Here is a 24364-nt window from a genome sequence, read left to right as displayed (position 1 = left end):
GTAAAGATCATCAGTTTCAGAAGAGCCCCATGGACAGTCCCTTCCATACACTCCATGAGTATCCTTTCAATTATCAACTTTCCGGATTCATGTTGTTAGGACACGAGCTGTGGAGGTGTGGCTAGGATTCAGAAATTGACAATGAATTACTGATTACGAATATTGACACCTCGGTCACATTAGCGCATAACAGTTTTATTTTATTTTCCCTTCAAATCCTTCTCTGCCTCGTGATGACTGGGTGTGGTGTGACGTCCTTCGGTTAGTTAGGTTTAAGTAGTTCTAAGTTCTATGGGACTGATGACCATAGATGTTAAGTCCCATAGTGCTCAGAGCCATTTTTGAACCTTCAAATCCGAGAAAATATTGTTGCAGCCCACTACGATTTCCTCTCATGTGCCAATTTCTTCATTTCTAAGTAATACGTACAACCAGAATCTTCAATTATTTTTTATATATGCAACAATTTTAGCTCTTTACGAGTACCTCTAGTTTATGAAATTTTTTTCCCTGGTGTTTTAACGCACGTCGTATCAACCTATTCTTGTTTAAGGGGAAGTCAAGTGAAAACTAGACAGACGGAAATAAAGTAAGTAAATTGTTTATCATTTCAGAAGTAATCGCCTTAGCCTTTAATACATTCATCCCACTGTGAGAAGAGACGGTCAATACCTCCATCGAAAAATGTTTGCTGTTGCCTACGGAATCATGATTGTACCCAGGCGTGCAACTGATCGTCCGAAACAAATCGAAGAAAACGAATGTCTTTCTTTAGGTCTCGAAAAATATGGGAATCACATGGCAAGAGATCGGGACTGTATGGAGGATGTGTAAGAGCTTCCCAGAGAATTGAAACTTCACTGGTCTCAGCCAGCGACACTTCTGCAGCGTTATCGAAACAAAAGGCACCCAGCTCCGAGAAAGTCATGATGACTTTTTTTCTCATTGATAATTGGATAGTTGCACAATATTGGACGACCATATGTTTCCAAGGTTGTTTCGACTATGATGCAGAATTTTCGCTAGGAATCCCTTACACATCCTCCACACAGCACCGATCTTTCCCCTTGCGATTTTAATATTTTTGAAGCCCCGAAGAAAGACATTTGTGGTCGTCGATTTGCTTCGGATAAAGAACTGTACGCCTGGGTACAATCATGGTTCCGTAGAAAGCCGTAAACCTTTTGCAATGAAGATTCTGACAGTCTTGTCTCACAAGACAGATAAATGTATTAACAGTTATGCCCATTACTTTCGAAGTAATAAACACTTTACGTAGCTTTTTCCATCAGTCTCGTTTCCATTTGACTGCTTCTTGTAATTAGCTTTCCACATATTCCTTTCCACGCACATTCTGCGAAGAACTTACTCATCTTTCATTCAGTTAGGTCATTTGATTTTCTGCACCGATCCGTAACGGCCTAATCAAGCTCTTCGATTCTCTTGTTTTACGGTTTTCCCACAGACCATGTTTCGTTTTCATACAATGCCAGATGTACATTCTCAGAAACTCATTTCCCAGTTTAAGACCTACATTTGATACTAGTAGACTTCTTCTCATGGGCAATGCTATTTGCCTTTGCCGACCTGTGTCTCAGCCTTGTCTCGTCCATATACTCGAAGTAAAAAAAAAATGTGCATATGTTCAAAATAAAAAATAGCGTAGCAGGGCTCCGGGGTTGATTTCTTGAAATCAAGTCTTGCGAGACAGATGCTATTTTGTCTTCTGCAGTGGCTATTTTTGCATTCATCTATTGCATGATCGAATTCATGGTAGTTTCACTGCTTCTTTGTATTTCTCTGACCATACTTTCCACTTCATCTACCTTAGTTTAAACATACTGAAGCCTTGTGTTGAGTTTACGTTGCTCTTTACAATGCTCTCAAAATTTATCCATCATACTGTTTTGTTTAGACATCGCCTCCAACTCTTGTGTCCATGTTTTGGTAATTGAGATTGTTTGGTTTTTGGCTCTTCATGATCTTGTTCAACTCGTGGTGTCTTTCTTGTTTTCAATTACACCAGCCATTATTTGTACTAAGAAGTAATTCATATTTATTGGTGTCGGCCGCGTTCTCTCTTTTCTTACCGTCGTCCTGCCATGAAATCTTGTACAAGTGTTAACTGTGTGCACCAGTGCTCTCTCACTCATGAAAGCTTTTGTCATAAATTTTACCCGTTTCTCCTTCTGAGCCTGAGATATGGAAGTGAGAATATCTTCCCATTACATTCATACTGCTGGCTTTCAAATATAAAAGAATGAAATGTGACCTACCCTCAGAGTTGAATTATTAAAAGTTTTGGCTGGTTTCGTTGTCTATTGGCTGGGATACGTAGTTGCCGCATTACAAGCCAAATACTGTTGAGTTTACAGTATACAACATGAATCGAATTGTCGAAGGTTCCTATCACTTAGAAATTGCGAATTTTGAATGTTACATAGAAATTTATAAATGAAAGATTGCAATCAAATAAAATCTGCAGGTACTATTTTTAACGACTTTAAATGATGAGTACGATAGCAGAAGTACCTTTAAGAATGACGTTTATTACTGCAAAACACTTATTGGTGTCTATGGTCCAGCAATTAAATAAAATATAAGTTGAATAACAGAGAAACAATAGATTCCTACTTCACATAATTAGCTATGAACAACAACATAGCTCGCGAGATATTAACTTCTAAACGCGTACTACGTCTTCACTGCAGAAGCCACGGAATTCTCAGAAGTGCACAAGTCGGCACTAAGAAATATTTCTATCTCCCGTGACCACGTGCAAAACTGCTCCACTCTCCAAGTCTTTTCTGCGACCGTCCATCACTGCTTCCTGTCCAGCACTCCAGTGTCCTGTGCGACCCGATCCTCCTCCCCCTCTTCCATACAGTCTCCCGATTAACGAACGCTACGATTGGCTAGAGCGCTCCCGCCATTTCTCCAAGCCAACGTACACTCACAAACATATTGAAACACATACGAAATACTGGATTTACATTTAAATAACATGAAATTAAATAAATGTTCCTACGGCTGGGCCATAAACACTCTCTAACACACATTATTAAATACATAAGCAAATCAAATAAATATATATCAAAGGAATAGAAACCAAAAGTAGGCCAGTAGCCTAATGTCTCTGTGCTTTCTAAAACACACTAGATATTTGACCAATTTCTTCATGAATAGTATATATCAGATATAAACTGAGCTGTAGACGGATAAATATATTTATAAGCATGCTGCTACCGTTCTTTCGTGTAACTGTGGAGCACTTACGGCCTGACGCGATTAACAGCAATCAGTCACCTTCACCTCCAATAACTCATGTACTATTGATGTTACATGTCTGTACTTTATACCAATTTAGGTTTACACTAATAGCTTTCTAAGGATATGTTGATCGACAAAATCGGATGAATCGTTTAGATTTTGGAAATTCATTGTTGCATATTACTTGTATAATTTACAGTCAGAAACTAAACTTTAAACTAATAAAGATATTGCAAATCTGATAACGCCATCAGAAACATCGTGCAAATAATGGTAATGTACATGTTTCTTTTCACGGTATCATGATTCCTCTGGCTATTTCTACATGAGTTGTGAAATGTCTACCATTATGGTTTCACAAAGTCCTCCATCTTTGACACTTCCGGCATGCACACCTCTGATATCGGCACAAACCCCAGTATTCGTCACAGCGTCAACATGGAATTTCCAGCCACGCGGTCGGCCTGGACCATGTGCTGGGGCTACCCCTCTTGCTCCGGATAAGGTTCGGTACCACTCGGCTGCCGACGAGCCCCGGCTAGCCGAGCGGCCCGTGCGGCCAAGCCAACTCCGAACTTGCTGCGAGTTTTTGCTAACTTGTCATATTGTCAATGAAAGTCCCAACCAATCACACCAAAATAATTAAAACCATACATATCGTACACCAGATACCACCCATTTCAACGAAATTATCTACTTAGGGAAAATGCATAATGCAACATTGCGCCTAGATTTCACATTTTCCGCTCCTGGTGATGAATACAAGTACAGAAACCTCGCGTCAAGTTTAAGAATAGTGACGAGTAAACTGTCGGCCCCTCTTATTATCGACTTGTACCTTTCCTTCAACTACTGGACAGACACTGTCCTACTGAAATATGTATGTAGAGTTGCCTGAAGGGAAAGCAGGACCTCCACACTCGAACATCTAACTGATGTAGTGATTGCTGTGTGTACTGCACCCAATATGTAGCAGGTGAAACCTACATCTACATCTATTCTGCAAAGCACTGTGAAGTGCGTGGCAGAGGGTATTTAAATTGTACCAGTTATTACGGCTTTTTCTCGTTCCATTAGCTCATATAATGAAGGGAAAGACCATAGCTTAATCGCCTCAGTACGCTCCTGCTATTAGTCTAATCTTGTCCTCGCGATCCATAAGAGAGTGATACTAGGCCTTTGTAGTATGTTCCTAGATTCCTTACATAAAGCTGGTTTTTGAAATTTTATATCTAGGCATTCACGTCTACAGGTACGTTCAAGAGCCTGCCAGTTAAGTTTTTCATCATTTCCGTGAGACGCTCTCCTATGGGTCAAAAAAGCGCCTGTGACCATTCGTGCTGTCCTTCTTGGTACACTAATGGCCATTAAAATTGCTACACCATGAAGAAATGCAGATGATAAACGGGGGTTCATTGGACAAATATATTATACTAGAACTGACATGTGATTACATTTTCACGCAATTTGGGTGCATAGATCCTGAGAAATCAGTACCCAGAACAGCCACCTCTGACCGTAATAACGGCCTTGATACGCCTGGGCATTGAGTCAAACAGAGCTTGGATGGAGTGTACATGTACAGCTGCCCATGCAGCTTCAACACGATACCACAGTTCATCAAGAGTAGTGACTGGCGTATTGTGAAGAGCCAGTTGCTCGGCCACCATTGACCAGACGTTTTCAGTTGGTGAGAGATCAGGAGAATGTGCTGGCCAGGGCAGCAGTCGAACATTTTCTGTATCCAGAAAGGGCCGTACATGACCTGCAACATGCGGTCGAGCATTATCCTGTTGAAATGTAAGGTTTCGCAGGGATCGAATGAAGGGTAGAGCCACGGGTCCTAACACATCTGAAATGTAACGTCCATTGTTCAAAGTGCCGTCAATGCGAACAAAAGGTGAAGAGACGTGTAACCAATGGCACCCCATACCATCACGCCTGGTGATATGCCAATATGGCAATGACAAATACACGCTCCCAATGTACGTGCACCGCGATGTCGCCAAACACGGATGCGATCATCATGATGCTGTAAACAGAACCTGGATTCATCCGAAATAATGACGTTTTGCCATTCGTGCACCCAGGTTCGTCGTTGAGTACACCATCGCAGGCGCTCCTGTCTGTGATGCAGAGTCAAGGGTAACCGCAGCCGTGGTCTCCGAGCTGATAGTCCATGCTGCTGCAAACGTCGTCGAACTGTTCGTGCAGATGGTTGTTGTCTTGCAAACGTCCCCATCTTTTGACTCAGGGGTCGAGACGTGGCTGCACGATCTGTTACAGCCATGCGGATAATATGCCTGTCATCTCGACTGCTAGTGATACGAGACCGTCGGGATCCAGCACGGCGTTCCGTATTACCCTCCTGAACCCACCGATTCCATATTCTGCTAACAGTCTTTGTATCTCGACCAACGCGAGCAGCCATGTCACGATACGATAAACCGCAATCGGGATAGGCTACAGTCCGACCTTTATCAAAGTCGAAAACGTGATGGTACGCATTTCTACTCCTTACACGAGGCATCACAATAACGTTTCATCAGGCAACGCCGGTCAACTGCTGTTTGTGTATGAGAAATCGGTTGGAAACTTTCCTCATGTCAGCACGTTGTAGGTGTCGCCACCGGCGCCGACCTTGTGTGAATGCTCTGAAAAGCTAATCAGTTGCATATCACAGCATCGTCTTCGTGTCGGTTAAATTTCGCGTCTGTAGCACGTCATCTTCGTGGTGTAACAGTTTTAATGGCCAGTAGTGTATTTACTGTTGCCTTAGTGTGAGCAGCAATTTGCGACTGTTTGCTGATGCCTCTGTCGTATACGGAAAAGTATCGTCGTTGAGTGACTGCTGAAGGATGTAGGATGACTTAGATGGAATTTCTACTTGGTGTGATGAACGGCAGTTTCCCCTAAAGTTAGGAAAAATGTAAGTTAATGCAGATGATTAGGAGAAACAATTGTGTAATAATACAGTATTAGTGGTGTGCTGCTTGACTCAGTCAAGTCGGTTAGATATCTGGGTCTAACGTTAAAAAGCAATATGACATCGAACGAGTTCGTAATGACGGCGGTAAGGAATGAGAATGGTCGAGTTTGGTTTATTCAGAGAATTTTAGGAAAGCGTGGTTTATCTATAGGGGAGAATGCGTATAGGAGACCAGTGTGACCCATTCTTGAGTACTGCTCTAGTGTTTGGGACGCCACTCCTAGGTCGGATTAAAGGAAGACAACGAAGCAGTTCAGAGGCGTGATGTTAGATTTGTTACCGGTAGGTTTGTTCAAAGCGCGAGTATTATGGAGATGCGTCTTAAACTTAATTGGGAATTCGTAGAGGGAATACGACGTTCTTTCCGCGAAACACTCTTCGGAAAACCTAGGAAAATGGCGTTTTCAGTTGACAGCAGACAATTCTACTGACGTCAATGTATATCTCGCATAAGCACCCCAAAGATAAGGTAAGAGAAATTAGAGCTGGTCGGCTGGACTGTAAACAGACAATTTTCCCTCGCTCCATTTGCGAGTGGAAGAGGAATGAGAGTGGCTACTAGTGGTATAGGATACCCTCGTCCATACTTCATACGGTGGCTTACGGAGTGTGTACGTAAATATAAATATACTGCCGTCTAAAGAAGCCGTTGCTCCCACGATCACCAAGGCAATCTACGTACAAGACCAAATGAAGACAGAGAGAAGCGTAATTGCTGTGAATGATGTGTCTTCGGAAGTTAGTAGTGTGATGGACACAGTAATTGGTGTAACTGTGTTATTGCTGCAGCTTACGAAAGAGGCGGCCAGCGAGGCGAGCGCGTTGGAGAGCGCCATCCTAGTGTGGAAGCGCGGCCAGCGGCGGCGCATCACGGCGCACGGCTTGCGCCTTCCCGGCCGCAGCCTGCAGTAGGCGTCGCCGTCGCGCGAGGGCGCCGCCCGCAGCGGGCTCGACATGGCGGCGCTCTCCGTCACCACAGACTCTGCACCAGCAAAGGCATCGACATTTGAACGAGTACAGCGCTGAAGTCTCACTGCGTAGCATCCCTAGAAATACTTCTACCGCATTTGGGGCAGCCATAAGAGTTATACACACACGAGAAGTCGATCTAGAGACACCAAATAGTACCACGTAGCAATGGTGTGTGGTAGCCGGATAGAGGTGCAAGACGAAAACAACTCGACGATGCAGTTACAGACATGCTCAATAAGATTGAGGTCGAATGTTCTGGATTGAGGAGTGGGAGTGGTGGTCATGTAAGCATTCTTATGTCCTTAGAGTGTTTTCAAACAATATTTTAAAGCAGTGTGTTTCTGAATTGATCGTGGATGAGAGACAGTGACAAACACATCACAGGCTCAATTTATGGCGTCCGCAGCTCGTGGTCTCGCGGTCGCGTTCTCGCTTTCCGAGCACGGGGTTCCGGGGTTCGATTCCCGGCGGGGTCAGGGATTTTCACCTGCCTCGAGATGACTGGCTGTTTGTGTTGTCCTTATCATTTCATCATCATTCATGTAAGTTGCGAGATTGGACTGAGCAAAGGTTGGGAATTTGTACGGTGGCTGGTAACCGCGCAGTTGAGCGCCCCAAAAATCAATCATCATCACCGTCATCAATTTATGGCAATGTAAAATCTCGCAGAAGACAATGTCTCCACCAGGTGAACGGCAATATATTGGTTTGTGGTATGTACTGCTGCATGCATACTCGTGCAGTGTTATTGGTGCATGCCACAAATACCGCAACTCACCAGTGCAGACGACGTTTTGCTTACTCTGTGCGCCATCCTTAAGCTGTGTGCCTATACCCACGTTCAACTCTGTGCCCTGCAACTTGTGCGGCGGAGAGGTACACGTATTAGGAAGTGGCTGCAGTGTTTCTAAACCGCTGTGTCGCGACACACTGTTGTGTCACAAACACATATAATGTGTGTCGCGAGATTTTTAATGTCTTCTAACCTTACGCAGATAAAATATACAGAACATAAAAACTGTGTTCCTGCTCAAGACTCTTACATCTACATAGTTACTATGCAATTTACAATTAAGTGCCACTTCAAGCAATTTCTCCGTCGTTCCATTCTCGGAAAGCGCGCAGGAAAAACGAACACTTAAATCTTTTCGTGCCAGCTCTGATTTCTTTTATTTTATTATTTACGTAAGTGGCCGCCAACAGAACATCTGCTCTTTCTGAAGAGAAAACTGATGACTGAAATGTCGCGAAAAGGTCTCGCCTAACGAAAACCGCCTTTGTTATTAGATGTCGCCCCTATTTGCTTATCATGTCCGTGAAACTCTTTCCCCTATTTCAAGATAACACAAAAAGAACTACCCTTTTTCGACTTTTTCGACGTCCTCCGTCAGTCCTATCTGGTAACGATTCCACACCGCATAGCAATCCTCTTGCAGTGGACCGACAACCGTAGTGCAGGCAGTCTCTTTTTTATACCCACTGCATGTTTCATGTGTTTGCCAACAAAACGCAGTCTTTGGTTTGCCTTCCCCACAACATTATCTATGTGATCTTTCCGGTTCAAACTCATCGTAATTACGTCTTATGTGATAAATTTGTAAAATTTGTATCTCATAGTCGTTCCACAATTTAAAAATGTATTGTATGTACTTCACGTGTTTGCTTTCTTGCCTGTAGGTAAAAATTCACATGCAGGTAGAGCTGCCGGGAATGTCTGAAAAAAAAACCGGTTCTTTGGTGGAAGTGGTTCTGGATGGTATGCCTATTCACTAGTAATTCATATCCAGGATTAAAGTAGCTGCAGTGCAGTTCATCTACCCGCTATAACAATCCACAATAGTCAATGGCAATCTCTGTCATCAATACGTTAGTGCCCACCTCCGTTAACTCTGGAGATAACAATTTACCTCGAATGGAGATACTCGACGAACAGCTTTCACGGTAGCACGTAAGAGCCCAGTGCCTGCAAGATCTCGGACATAGAGTGTACCAAGCTTCGTGTACCCAGAATCTACCTGCAAATAAATGCACGGATCTCATCTTTCGCTCTGCGGCCAAGTCTATGGCCAGTTAAAGGTCTAATGACATTCCAGTCACATAACACGTGATAGTTCATTCACCGTGGAGACACAAGCGCTTCTTCTCTCCAATACATTAGCTAGCTATAATGTTGTTTATGAGCGTATATTCCCTATTTAAATACGCTTGCGCTAGAAATAGTAATCACCAATGATTGTCAAGTTAATGACAGTATTAACGCAAGAATTTTGTAGCCAATGTGAACAACAACTAGCATCACCTGTGACAGTCACATGAAACATCATCTGGAGTAGAAACCCAACGGCAGCCTCATCCGCATTGTCGCATTCCACTGTGCGTAATTTTGGCCTGCTGCGTAGACTAAACATGGAAAAAAAGACATTTAGGTTAACAGTTAGTGTCAATAAAATGTATCACGTTTAAAATAATGACATGTTGAAACGCTTCAGTACTGTGCTGATACGTGAACAAGGAAGATGACACAATGGTAAGACTCGATGGAAACAGGGAGTGTTGGATAGACATATACATAGAGATCTAAAGAGTATAAAACTTTAATCTGCGTTGACTAACGACGCTGAAAAATTGACGCAAAGGATCCCTGTGCTGAGTCGACCGCTGTGGTCGAGCAGTTCTAGGCGCTTCGCGCTGCTGCTACGGTCGCAGGTTCGAATCCTGCCTCGGGCATGGATGTGTGTGATGTCCTTAGGTTAGTTAGGTTTAAGTAGTTCTAAGTTCTAGGGGACTGATGACCTCCTATGTTAAGTCCTGTTGTGCTTAGAGCTATTTGAACCATTTTGAACCATTTGATACGTGTGATGAACTCTGTCACAAGGGGGCAGAAGCAGTAATTCTCTCAACAATTACCTTTTATTTCGATCAAAATACCCCCAGTTATTATTTTAACTGCATAAAACCTTCTAATAACGGTTCAAAATGCATAAACTTTATCAAAGACCGTAATAAATATTCAAAATTCCTGTACTGTATACACTGATCAGCCATTACGTTATGACCACTGCCCTACTGTCGATATAAACCCGTCCCGGCGATAGCAGCGTCAACTGGCGAGGCGTTACTCTTGTGCAGGCTCAAGAACGTTGCACTTAGTGTCAGTGAGCTTGCTGTCCATGTGTAGAACGGGTAAGGCGCACGATCCATTTGACTTTGACCGAGGGCAGACTGTGATGGCACGAACATTTACGGAACTGCTGTGCTGTGGTAAGTGTCTTCAACACTTGGCGAAACCAAGATGAAACCACGTCCAGACGTCGTGGGGTTGGGCGTCCACCCCTCATTACACAAGTCGGACGTCGTAGGCTGGGCAGACCGGTAAAACAGGGCAGGCGGCGATCTGTGGAGGAATTAAAATCAGACTCTAATGCTGGGCAGAGCACTAGAGTGTTTGAACACACAGTGCATCAAACACGCCGGCCGGTGTGCCCGAGCGGTTCTAGGCCCTACAGTCCTGAACCGCGCGACCGCTACGGTCGCAGGTTCGAATCCTGCCTCGAGCATGGATGTGTGTGATGTCCTTAGGCTAGTTAGGTTTAAGTAGTTCTAAGTTCTAGGGGACTGATGACCTCAGAAGTTAAGTCCCATAGTGCTCAGAGCCATATTTTTTGCACCAAGCCGGCCGGGGTGGCCGATCGGTTCTAGGCGCTACAGTCTGAAACCGTGCGACCGCTACTGTCGCAGTTTCGAATCCTGCTTCGGGCATGGATGTGTGTGCTGTCCTTAGATTAGTTAGGTTTAAGTGGTTATAAGTTCTGGGAGGCTTATGACCTCAGAAGTTAAGTCCCATAGTGCTCAGAGCCATTTGAACCATTTTTGCACCAAACACTCCTAACGATGGGCATCCGCAGCAGACCTTCGCATGTAACAACGTTAACACCACGACGTCGGCAACTACGACTGAAACGGGCACGTGACCATTGGCACTGGTCGTTGGGGTAGTGGCAGAGCGTTGCATTGGCTGAAGAATCCCGATACATTCTTCATCACCACGACAGGGTGCTGCGAATCAGTCTTCTTCCCGGGGAACACCTCCTTGATACCTGTACAGTGGGACAGAGACAACCTGGCGGCGGCTCCCTTATGCTCTGGGGAATATTCACGTGGGGATGCATGGGTCCAGGGAAGTTCGTGCAAGGCACCATGACGGCCAAGGAGTAACGTACATTAGTTGCAGACCACGTAAACGCTTCATGACGATAATGCTTCCCAGAGGCAGTGGCATTTTTCTACAAGATAATGTGCCATATCACCAGGGAGTGTCATGGAGTGGCGAGTTCCAGTTGATTTGCTGGCCAGATCTGAACCCGATCGAACATATCTGGGATGTGATTGAACGTGGTGTCAGAGCTCATCGCCCCCCTCCACGAAATTTACGGGAATTAGGTGACCTGTGTGTGCAGATGTGGTGTCAGCTCCCGCCAGCTATCTACCAAGGCCTCATTGCTTCCATACCACGACGCGTCGCCGCTGTTATCCGTGCCAAAGGTGGACCTACTGGCTATTAGGTAGGTGGCCATAATGTTCTGGCTGATCAGTGTCTATTCATCAAATGTTTATCTGCCTCTCTCAATGACGATCGTTTTCTATTATGATTCCACACTGTTTATTTAAACATAATTAACTAGTAGTTATCAAGACACAACGATGAACAATTGCAGCGTGGAGGAACAGCGTCGCGTGGCTCAACATATTTTAAATTAAATTTAACATGCACTTAAATATAAATTACACTTCACGTGCAATCTGCCTCCGTATTCCGACAATTCAGAATAGTGTGCCGATTAAAAAATAATAATAAAAAAATCTACGATTGCAATATACGAAGAGTGAAGAGTAAGCAACTAATAACACTTGCTATTTTTTTCCATGTACTAATTTAACATTACAGCTCGCAAATCGTTTACGATCGAGATAAATCAGTCAGCGTACACTCAGTGATCTCTAAAAAGTATTTAAAGTAATCAAATATGTTACATGGTTAGTTACGATAGTAAGTCTAAATCGTCAAGCAGAGTGCAAGTCTAATCTTTATATACTTATTTTCCTTTTCTGATGCCACAACGGTGCAGGACAACATCATTGCTTTTAACTACACTAAGAGTACCACGGTGTTTCATTTTACTATTTCACAAGAAAGTCCATCCATATGTATGTTTCGATGCCTTAATCATTACTACTTTTCAGTTTTACGTCTTATTCTGTCAGATCGGTGATTATAAATTTACTGAATCAACTTTCGCATAGTGAGTGATAAATGTTTTGAAAACAGTTATTATATTAAACTTCCTGGTAGATTAAGACTGTGTGCCGGACCGAGACTCGAACTCGGGACCTTTGCCTTTCGCGGGCAAGTGCACTACCATCTGAGGCATTCAAGCACGATTCACGACCCGTCCTCATAACTTAAATTCTGCCAGTACCTCATCACATACCTTCCAAACTTCACAGAAGCTCTTCCGCGAACCTTGCTGAAGTAGCACTTCTGGAAGAAAGGATATTGCGGTGACATGGCTTAGCCACAGCCTGGGGGACGTTTCCAGAAGGAGATTTTCACTCTGCAGTGGGGTGTGCGTTGATATGAAACTTCCTGGCAGATTAAAACCGTATGTGGGACCGAGACTCGAGCTCGGGACCTTTGCATTTCGCGGAGTTATAATATTGGCTCATACATCAAGCGTTGCTGGCTTGCTCAAGCCACCGCTGCCATAACCGTGTCGATTGCAACACACAGTCGGGACAGCACTCTGACATCACAGCCGGGCTCTGTCAGTTGGTGTGACCACCCTGTCAGCAACTAGCGATGTTACGAAAATCCAGGGTGTACCTCCAGCAGAGCAACAGGGGAAGTACGTGACGTCTGGGGTATTTAGTAATGGCCTCCCAGTCGTGCCGGTGACTGTGTTGTAACAGGCTACTCGTGTATGGACCGGAGAAGTGTAGTCACTCTAACTCCATACCCTAGTGCACTCATCAACATCCGTCACCCTAAGGTCTGCCTGGAGTACGGTCCAGCATCAGCTCTCATGGACTGAGCGTCGAAGTAACAGAACCCTTCTACCCACAGACCCGCTTAGCGACTACAGCTGGCAGGTACTGCCAGGTAATCGCCGTGTATTGAATAACACTTACAGGATGTCAGTCGGTACACCAATCACTGCTGTGGCAGACCGACGGACCCCTGCTACGGTAAAGCTGTTCAAAAAATTGTTCAAATGGCTCTGAGAACTATAGGACTCAACTTCTGAGATAATCAGTCCCCTAGAACTTAGAACTACTTAAACCTAACTAACCTAAGGACATCACACACATCCATGACCGAGGCGGTATTCGAACCTGCGACCGTAGCGGCCGCGCGGTTCCAGACTGTAGCGCCTAGAACCGCTCGGCCACTCCGGCCGGCTGCAAAGCTGTGTCGGACTTCCATCACCAGCAAGTGGTTCAACTACGGTTACCGACCAGCAATGCTTACCTCACAAGGTCGCTCCGCTCTCTTACCACACTGAATCATATCGACCGGGACTGACGACACGACAACACACAGCCGCCAAAGACCGTATATCCGACGTCCCCCTTCCCAACCCCACTGCTGGACACTGGTATTGCATCATCCCCGTATGCTCTACGAGATAAATAAAACAACTGGTTCCAAACTAACAAGAAAAACTCCCCATCGCATCCCCCTCATATTTAGTGGTAAGTTAGCCCATTTCATAGCCCGTCATAACTGAACACAGATCAAGCATGAAAATAGGAAGAATGTGTGCTGAAGTGTGGAAAAATGAAGAAAAACCGAAACAGTGAAAGGTCTAAATGTAATCTACGCAGTGTTGAACAACACAAATGACCATTGTGTCATGGTTGTGTGGTCACGGAGTTGGACTAGGCAGTGGGAGATCTGAGTTCAGATCTCACTTGGTCCAATTTTTCTCCACAATATTACAAACTTTCCGTCCGGTCATTGACGTGAATGTTCACTGTATTCTAATTTGTGTATGTGTCGTAGCGTAATGTCAGTTTGCAACAGCGACGTGTAATGAAGGCACCTCTAGAAGTACGTACCTCCTATTTGTTCTACACTCGTACCATATGTTATGCAGCTTGCGTTCCGTTTTGGAAGTTCTGGCTCTTGAATTCTTCACCTTCTGTGAAAGGCCTATGCGGCATCTCGCCTGCTCTCACTGTTCATGACATTTACTTGCGACAGTAACGTATTCCTGTCACACGATTCATATTCACTCACTCACATTTACTTGCGACGGTAACGTATTCCTACCACATGATTCGTGTTCTGTGGTGAATAGTGAGAGCAATCGAGATGCCGCATAGACTTCTCACAGAAATGAAAACAACAAATAAAAGGGTCAGAACTATGTTACGACAAAGAAATTGAAGAGTCAAAACTTCCAAAACGGAACGCAAGAAGCACATGTGGTAGCTGTGTAGAACAAGCAGGAGGTACGTACGTATCTGTTGCTGCTGCTTCCGTCTGAAGAATAAGTACGCCTTAGTTGACGAGGTCGAAGCAGCTGTCCTGATACGCCTACTCCTGATCTGTCGCGCTCCAACGGGGTCGACGCCATCCAGCACTATCAGTGCCGTTACATAAAGTAGAGTAAACTATTTAGATCTTATCCATTATGTATAAATAAACTAAATGAACATGAGACATTTAATACACAATATTTTTCTCGAAAAAACATCGCTATATTTTTTCTATTTCAAATTTTCCTTACTCTATCAAGCATATATTACTACGTAACAGGACTACAGGGCCACAAACCATGAAAAAAAATATCAGTTCCTTCGCCGTATAAGGGTCCAATACTTAGAGAAGGTCACGCAAATAACAACAAAAATTTCCTGTACATTTTATGATGAAACTATACACATCACGAATGGGCAAGCGGTACTAGTTCTATGTGAATACGGGCGCTCCCAGAGTATCCTATTGGCGAAGAGATCTCGGGTGGCAGTGTTAAAGCACCGCGCTATTTTAACACTGCCATCCAGCTTGAAACCCAAGAGCTTTTCACCACAGTACAAGCTTTAATTAAGTGAATTATTTCTTTTTACAGTGAGGAAAGGAACACAACCGTGAGAAAGTATTATTTAGACCAAACAGTTAAATAATTATGATGGACTACATGTGTCAATCAGTATATTCATTTGTTCCATATTTGACTATCATACTGCCACAGATTTCGATAGCTAGTCAGTACAAAGATTTAGGAAACACAACGTGACTCTGTCTCACCCAGAGGCGCCTGCGTCGCTATGGAGGCGAGCCCGCCGCCCGCCTGGTCGCCCATGGCGAACTGCAGCACCACCGCCTTCCCGGCCAGCGCGCGCGGGATGCAGTCTGCTCCCAGCAGCACCGCGAACAAACTGTGCTCCTCCAACCGCCACAGCTCTTCCTGTGGGGAAACGGTTACTCAGAGGCTTAGCTGATTTGTCTTCATCTTTAGAAAGAAGTATGCACGTTGCGAAAGTGAAAAAATTACTGTTTCTCCGCTGACTTCGTGTTAGACCTGTTCAAGCGCTGTAATAGTTGGTTATGGGCATTTGAAGTGAGTGAAAGACGAGAAGAACCTTTGCCTGAGTATGTTAGGAGTACTACACGCACTGTCCAAGCATTGTCTTAACGCTTTTCTGAGTTAAATATTATTATTAGTATACCAGAGGGGATTGTGCCGAGTCGTAGGTCGCAAGCGTTGTTAGTGGCAAGACCCATCTTCTACCTGGAACTTGATGAAATGGTCCGACAAGCAGAAAAATTACATATGCGGAGGAGTAATGACGAACTGAGGCAAATACTAGTAAGCAGAAGGTAGAGAAACTAGTAAGGGAAAAGATTAATAAGTACATTATCCCAGATTTTGGCGGAAATGTTGCGGTGCGTTAGTGCCAACCACCCAAGCCAGGACTGCCAGAACGTTCTTACGTGACAACCAGGGAGGCCTGGATGTGTAGCGGCTCGTGACAGTGGCAATCTATTTACAAAGAACTCCGACGTATATAATAGAATCTGCATCTACTCGTGTTCATTCCCTTTCTGTTCCCGCAAATAAAGAACAGGTTTGTGCACTTTTGGACTCAGGTAGTACTATTTCCTCCGTTATTTGTAACTTTTACTAGATTTTGTAAACACTGAAATAACATCACACACCTTATATATATATATATATATATGGAATTCAGTATGGTGTTGGCCCACCCTTAGCCTTGATGACAGCTTTCGCTCTCGCAGGCATACGTTTAACCAGATGGGGAATGGCAGCATATTCTTCACGAAGTGCTGCAATCAGGAAAGATATTGAGGGAGTAGCAACCGAAGCAAAGTGTGGTGCCGCCATCAATGTAACAACTCCGCCGGCGATGATCCATTGCGTGGCTGGGAGCAACAGAAAGACAAGAATAGCAACATAGCTTTATCGCTTGTGTAGGAGGCACGGAGTTTGTCCATCTGTTGCTAAATGTCCGTACAAAGCGTTCAGCGTCGCCAATGGATTGCGGGTGGTACGATACACCAATGATGTGCTTGGTTCCGAAGTTGGTACAAAATTGTTCAAACTCAGTGGCATCAAATTGAGGTCCGTTGTCAGTCAGATTTACTTCAGGCAGTTCCTCAAGGCAAAAGATCAACGATAAAGCCTGGATTGTTGAACTAGCCATAGCAGAGTGCGTAAGAGCCACGAAGGGAAACTTGCTGAAACCGTTAACGACGATGAGCCAACGTGTATTCCAGTAAATACCCGCGAAATCCATATACAAACGTTGCCAATGTGTTTGAGATTTGGGCCATTCGAAGGACTGCTAAGGCGCGACGGACTGAAGTTCAGTACAGGCTTGGCGCTGAGAAGTCAACTGTTCAATTTGCTCCTGGAGACCATGCCAAGAGCATTGACTTCGCGTCAACTGCCTGGTACAAATGCGCCCCAGTGTCCTTGGTGTAGCAAACGAAGCATGTCTGGCTGGTGGCTCTGAGGAACCACAACAATTGACTATTCATTATCAGTACGAAGCAAAATATCACCTTGATGAAGTGCAAGGGCGTGCCGGTGGGCAAAATATCGGCCAACCAAAGAGCTACGAATCTGTCTGGCTGAACGCAGCCAATCAGTGCGGATGTAGTGCAACAGAATCTGCAAATCAGGAACCGGTGCTGTAGCCTCGGCAATTTTCCGGTAATTAAGTGGAAAGTTATGCAAAGCGTCTGTGTTTTGTGCATCAATGAAGCCTCAAGAAGCAGAGGACTCGTCGAATGCGGTAGCTGTCCAACAGGCGGGCGAGAAAGAGCATCTGCATTGGCATGCTTAGAAGTGGACCGATACACAACCTCATATTGGTAACTTGACAAGAGAAGGGCCCACTGTTGCAGCTTCTGCGCTCTGCGAGTTGGGACTGACTGAGAAAGTCTGAACAAAGATTGTAGAGGTTTATGACCAGTCACCAAGTAAAAGTTTCTGCCATAAAGATGTTGGTGAAACTTAGTGACGCCACAGACAACGGGGAGAGCCTTCGATTTTCGAATAATTACACTGAACTTAGTTCAACAACTTCAAAACGAAGGCAGTCGGCCTGTCAACAGAACCAAATTTATGCTATAAAACTGCACTGGTGCCGTACGAGGAAGCATCCACAGCCAAGACCACAGGTTTGAACAAGGCGTTGTTTACTAAGCAAAGCATCTTTCAACTTTTGGAAAGTAGATTGACACACTTGCGACCACGCAAAAGGAATATTCTTCCTGCGCGAACGGTGCACGGGAGCCAAATCTTGAGTGGCGTTAGGTATAAATCGGATGTCATAGACGAACTTTGCTAACGCAGACTGCAATTCTCGTAAACTGTGTGAGGGTTGAATGTCATGGGTGGCAAGCAAATGTGATCACAATGGGTGGATACTGTCAACGACACGTCCAAAGTATTAAAGATCTATCTGAAAAAAAAAGCACTTGCCTCTTTTACAGTAAGGCTAGCTGCAGACAACACTTGAAACAGAGTGCGAAGATTGCTAATGTGTTTTTCAGGAATGCGACCTGAGACAATGTTACGCAAATAATTCGAGCAAAAAAGAATTTTAGCAGTCAGTAGCTCCAGAAAGCGCTGAAATATGGCGGATGTGAAATCACTGCCAAACAGCAACCTGAAATACCTGAAGGAGACACAGCTGAGTGTTAATAAGGCTGACCTCTTGCGACTGCTCATCCAGAGTGATTTGCAAGTAAGTGTCGCGCTTATCAATTTTGGAAAAGTAGCGACCGTCATCCAGTTTATCCATCAATTCTTCCGGGTGCGGGAAGGGATAACTGTCAATGACTGAGGACTCACAGTCTTCTTAAAATCAGCGCACAACGGGAGCCAGTCGGGCGGTTTCTCTAGAATGACAAGATGGGACGCCCACTGACTAGCAGTAATGGATGCCAAGACCCCACTTTCCTGTAACGCAGTAAATTCCTGAGCTGCCTGTTCTCGAAGAAACTGATGGATAGGACGAGCTATAACAAAACGTGGCTGTACGTTTTCCTTCACTGTAACATGGGTAACAAAATTAATGGCTTTGCCGAAACCGTTAGAAAACAAATACTGAAGTTCGGCACATAACTTAGCAACACTCTCTCAAGGATCAAAGGAAGAAACAGAAAGTGCATTGTCCTAAATGCTTAAGCCAAACAAATCAAAAGAGTCTAGACCAAAAATATTAGCACTCTCTCGGAAGTAACACATGGTAAATGACACTATTATCGTCAAATTTCGGAAAGTTAGAGGAAGACTACAAGTGCCTAGGGCAGGAATCTTGGTCGTTATACGTCGTCAGCATATGGCGCAGTGTGCACAACTTAGGTTTGCCAAGCAATTCGTAAGTGCTACGGTCGAACAAAGTGACTGAAGCGCCAGTGTCGAATTGCAAACGGACTGTCTGTCCAACAATAATAAGACACAAAAAGTTTGTTGTCTTGATTTAGCACTACAGACGAGTTGGAAGCCTTCCCTGAACGGCCATTTGACTGATATATAAAATGCATGTTTGAACATTAGCTGCTTTTTTTATTTAAAACCCAAGCATGCATTTGATACATTACTTGACAACTGTTAATAGTCATCTTCCAAAAATGTTATTACACTATTGGTTTGCTCAAACGACACTGTGGGGCTTTGACAACAAACTACACAATGATTTGCTTGAAGGAATAGCAGAAGGGTGTGCCTTTACTGCCTTACGCTTCTGTAAGCACACAGACTGTACATGTCCCCGTTTGCCACAAAAAAGCTAGTCAGTTCACGGGAGGGGTAAGATCGGAGATCATGTGCCGTAACACGACTCCACACCTTGTGCTGGACGCAACACGTATTTACGTGACCAGCCGGGCCGCTGTTTGCCAGCAGCTGTGAGGCCTGTTTGTGGCGGCTGTCTATAGAACAAGCAGGCCCTACCTCAAAACCGTCTGCTGGGGTTTCGTAGGAATCTTCATACACTCCCGGAAATGGAAAAAAGAACACATTGACACCGGTGTGTCAGACCCACCATACTTGCTACGGACACTGCGAGAGGGCTGTACAAGCAATGATCACACGCACGGCACAGCGGACACACCAGGAACCGCGGTGTTGGCCGTCGAATGGCGCTAGCTGCGCAGCATTTGTGCACCGCCGCCGTCAGTGTCAGCCAGTTTGCCGTGGCATACGGAGCTCCATCGCAGTCTTTAACACTGGTAGCATGCCGCGACAGCGTGGACGTGAACCGTATGTGCAGTTGACGGACTTTGAGCGAGGGCGTATAGTGGGCATGCGGGAGGCCGGGTGGACGTACCGCCGAATTGCTCAACACGTGGGGCGTGAGGTCTCCACAGTACATCGATGTTGTCGCCAGTGGTCGGCGGAAGGTGCACGTGCCCGTCGACCTGGGACCGGACCGCAGCGACGCACGGATGCACGCCAAGACCGTAGGATCCTACGCAGTGCCGTAGGGGACCGCACCGCCACTTCCCAGCAAATTAGGGACACTGTTGCTCCTGGGGTATCGGCGAGGACCATTCGCAACCGTCTCCATGAAGCTGGGCTACGGTCCCGCACACCGTTAGGCCGTCTTCTGCTCACGCCCCAACATCGTGCAGCCCGCCTCCAGTGGTGTCGCGACAGGCGTGAATGGAGGGACGAATGGAGACGTGTCGTCTTCAGCGATGAGAGTCGCTTCTGCCTTGGTGCCAATGATGGTCGTATGCGTGTTTGGCGCCGTGCAGGTGAGCGCCACAATCAGGACTGCATACGACCGAGGCACACAGGGCCAACACCCGGCATCATGGTGTGGGGAGCGATCTCCTACACTGGCCGTACACCACTGGTGATCTTCGAGGGGACACTGAATAGTGCACGGTACATCCAAACCGTCATCGAACCCATCGTTCTACCATTCCTAGACCGGCAAGGGAACTTGCTGTTCCAACAGGACAATGCACGTCCGCATGTATCCCGTGCCACCCAACGTGCTCTAGAAGGTGTAAGTCAACTACCCTGGCCAGCAAGATCTCCGGATCTGTCCCCCATTGAGCATGTTTGGGACTGGATGAAGCGTCGTCTCACGCGGTTTGCACGTCCAGCACGAACGCTGGTCCAACTGAGGCGCCAGGCGGAAATGGCATGGCAAGCCGTTCCACAGGACTACATCCAGCATCTCTACGATCGTCTCCATGGGAGAATAGCAGCCTGCATTGCTGCGAAAGGTGGATATACACTGTACTAGTGCCGACATTGAGCATGCTCTGTTGCCTGTGTCTATGTGCCTGTGGTTCTGTCAGTGTGATCATGTGATGTATCTGACCCCAGGAATGTGTCAATAAAGTTTCCCCTTCCTGGGACAATGAATTCACGGTGTTCTTATTTCAATTTCCAGGAGTGTAGTATAGAATCTCCGGAGCCTGTTGCAAGGAGGGGTCTGCGTATTTAAGAAACTGTTTCCGAATTCGAGAGTCAGCTACATTGTGGTGATGGCATCTCAAACCGTTGTATCACTGTAGCAGTTGCCACAGTCACATTTAAACCTACACTGTCCAGTAAGGCCTTGCAATTTAATCACCCATTGACGGTATGTTTGTCCAAACTGCTTATGCAACGTACAGAGTTTGTAAAGGGCAGCCCCCACTTGAATCTTGTCGCCAAAATACTTCGTAAGCGCCAGCAACTGGTCCTCATATTCTTCCAACTAAGGGCACGATGTCAGAAACACTTTCACACACAGCCGATAAATATTCACTACCACCATGGCCAAGAAATAAGAATGTTTGTCAGTAGCTTGTGTGCAATGTGCTGCGATGTTCGCATTGAAGTGTGCGAGGTACACTGTCCAGTCTTTCTTCGCCTAGTCAAACTCACGAAATGATGGCGGTGTAGGCGGTGGCGCTGCCGTTGGGTCCGGCGTCGTGTGTGAAGTCATCTGCGCCATCATGATGCGATTCATCACTTCAAGCAGTTGCGTCATTTATTGAAGCTGAATAAACTGAGTTAGATCAACTGCAGGCGGCGCACCTGCAGATTGCGACGCAGCTGGAGATAGCGGCGCAGCAGCCACTGTAAACTAAGCAACGCACAAAGTCAAACAACGAAAAGGAAAAATAGAACAGAGAAAGAAAAAGTGGGTGCAAAAGCAGTAACACCAAAACCTAGAACATGAAGAGCACAAGCAAAGCAAACAGTGGGTACCAACAAAAGACAATGAAAAACAAAAAACAAAACAAAAATCAAATAGGCAAGAGACTAGGAGGAAAGCAACTAGACTGGACTGCAACTCGTAGGCTCGATGACTCATCGCCTCATATTGCGTATGACTTCGTACACAATGGTAAGGACAGGTGGGCTACAGACTGGTGCAGTATCTGTCGTCGGAGGAAATCTGCACAGGAGAAGAAATGATTAGCGAACAAGTTAACACAGTAAACAGAAGATTGACCTGACTTCTATTTCTCCAAACGGACGAAGAATCATTACTAATGACACAACAAGAAATAGAATCCAGCTATTACAACAGCAACAACGATGGTGATGGGGCTGCAACTAGGCAGTGTCTGCTTAGCTTCGTGTAGCGATGTGGCTGCAAGCGCAATGGGTATGGGCAGCTGCCGCAGCCGTCCTATATTCTGCAACAGAGCTTCGTGTAGCGATGTGCCTGCAAGCACAATTGGCATGGACAGCTGCCGCAGACGTCCTATATTCGGCAACAGAGGGCGGTCATAATCCAGAGTCGCTGGAGGCATGACTCAGTGGGGGCGCATCACTGGGTCCGCCACATCCCCCACGACCGCTATCGGCGTCAAATGGAAACTTACAATTCCGTGCTACGGTGCCTGTGGGGTGTTACTGTTATATGATACCACACAACCCGAGGCTTCCATTATGCTTGGGAAAGCAAAGATAAAACTGTAATGGAAAATCATTTCACAAATTTACCAAAATACAACCTGGTTCCACTAGAACTAATGTATGTGCTGCACTTACCTAAATTTATGAATAATGTATACACTAACAACACTAATATCTTTTTACCGCGTGCTGTATCCATAGACAATAACAGAGGAATGTATCCTAGTTTGTTTACTGCATTCTGTAGGTAGTTCTTACTAGGAAAGCGCTAGCAGCAGAAGAGATATGTTTCTCGTTAGCCAAGATGAACAAGTGCTCATAGCTGCTGAGGTGCTCATTTTAGATCCCATGTTTACTGGACTTTTTCACGTTCTGGTGCATACTATTACTTCTCAAAATATGGAATACTTTTTTGACACCCTATATACTGGCACGAGTCAGCCTGTTTCTCCCGTTTCACTTCTGCTCCGCACAAGCATGACTATTATTTTACCCGGTCTTCTTATTTCGTCCAGGGATTGTGCATCGTAGTGGTTCGCAGCACAGGCTAACTTGTCTCCTAATACACGCAGTCACCTCGTCGAGGGCCGGCAAGGGCTCGACGGCGGTGCCGCCAGTGGTGACCTCGGCGTCTGGCACGGTGCGCAGCGAGACGAGAAGCCGGCCGCGGTACGCCGCGTCCCCCCCGTACAGGTACAAGTACGCAGGCCCGAACGTCGGCAGGAAACCTGCAACAAGGAAACGTTCCCACTGCGCTGATAGCACAGGCACATAGCACGACAGCCGTTCAGTAAATAATGCAACACTTTTTTTCTCGGGCGATTTCAGTTGAAAAAATGCGGAATTCGTTGCTGGATATCGTGGAAATTCCCTCTTCAGCCCCTAGAGTTTCCTGAAGATCCGATAGGTGGCGGTGCTATACGTAGCCTTGAAAGTGACGTCAGTAACGGAGATGCGTTCCAAAAAGAGAGCTGTCATTGAGTTTCTTTTGGCGGGAAACTAGACCATCATACACATTCATAGACGCTTGAAGAATGACTACGGAGACCTGAAAAAAACATGGTGAGTCGTTGGGCGAGGCGCATACCCACTTGCCAGCCGGCCACACACTGCTATGACCCTGCAATGTTGGAACGTGCGGACACTCTCAATCGAGGTGATCGACGGATCACAATCGAACACCTCGCTTCTCTTTTGTGGTGCTGACACACTCGTCCACCACTTGGGGTACTCAAAGGTGTGTGCCCGCTGTTTTCCTCGACGCCTAACAGAGGACTTCCATCTGTAGGCATACAGGCCCTCCCGGTAAGGAGGCTTAAGGCCGTCTCACTGAACGGAGATTATGTTGAAAAACAGGATTTTGTAGCCAAAAGAGTGGGGAATAATAAGGTGTATTAGGATCCTTAATAGAAACAACCTTTCAAAAAACAAAACAAAAAAAAAGTGTTGCACTACTTATTGAACGCTCCTCGAGCACAGTATCTGAACCAAGCGTAATTGTCTCCATCACAAGAGCAGGTAAGACCTTTAATGTTTAAGGCCATTAGTATTGCCACCAATATAACAGCCCTTGACGTTGAAAGCAGTCCATTAAAAATCTTTCAAATCATTTATCTTTACGTGAAATGTTAGTCACAGGCGAGTTGCAAAGACATACTATATAGAGATTTTGTCTGTTACGAAATGTCACAGTCTATCCGCTACACAGCGAATGTATATCCAT

The 24364-nt window shown here is 45.4% G+C and overlaps 1 protein-coding gene across 1 annotated transcript in view; it reads right to left on the bottom strand.

The window, feature by feature from the left end:
• The window catches only part of LOC124774909 (otoferlin-like), a 188459-nt gene that overhangs the window by 96012 nt on the left and 68083 nt on the right, over window positions 1–24364 (bottom strand). The window contains exons 4-6 of the mRNA XM_047249587.1: window positions 23218–23369; window positions 15543–15702; window positions 7054–7241 (exon numbers count right to left, since the gene is read on the bottom strand). Coding sequence (XP_047105543.1) covers window positions 7054–7241; window positions 15543–15702; window positions 23218–23369 — 500 coding nt within the window. The remainder of the gene's footprint in view (window positions 1–7053; window positions 7242–15542; window positions 15703–23217; window positions 23370–24364) is intronic.

The sequence above is a fragment of the Schistocerca piceifrons genome, chromosome 1, assembly GCF_021461385.2.
Source record: "Schistocerca piceifrons isolate TAMUIC-IGC-003096 chromosome 1, iqSchPice1.1, whole genome shotgun sequence".
Lineage (NCBI taxonomy): Eukaryota > Metazoa > Arthropoda > Insecta > Orthoptera > Acrididae > Schistocerca > Schistocerca piceifrons.
The sequence above is the reverse complement of the archived record's forward strand: the minus strand, read 5'-3'. Positions and strand labels throughout refer to the sequence as shown.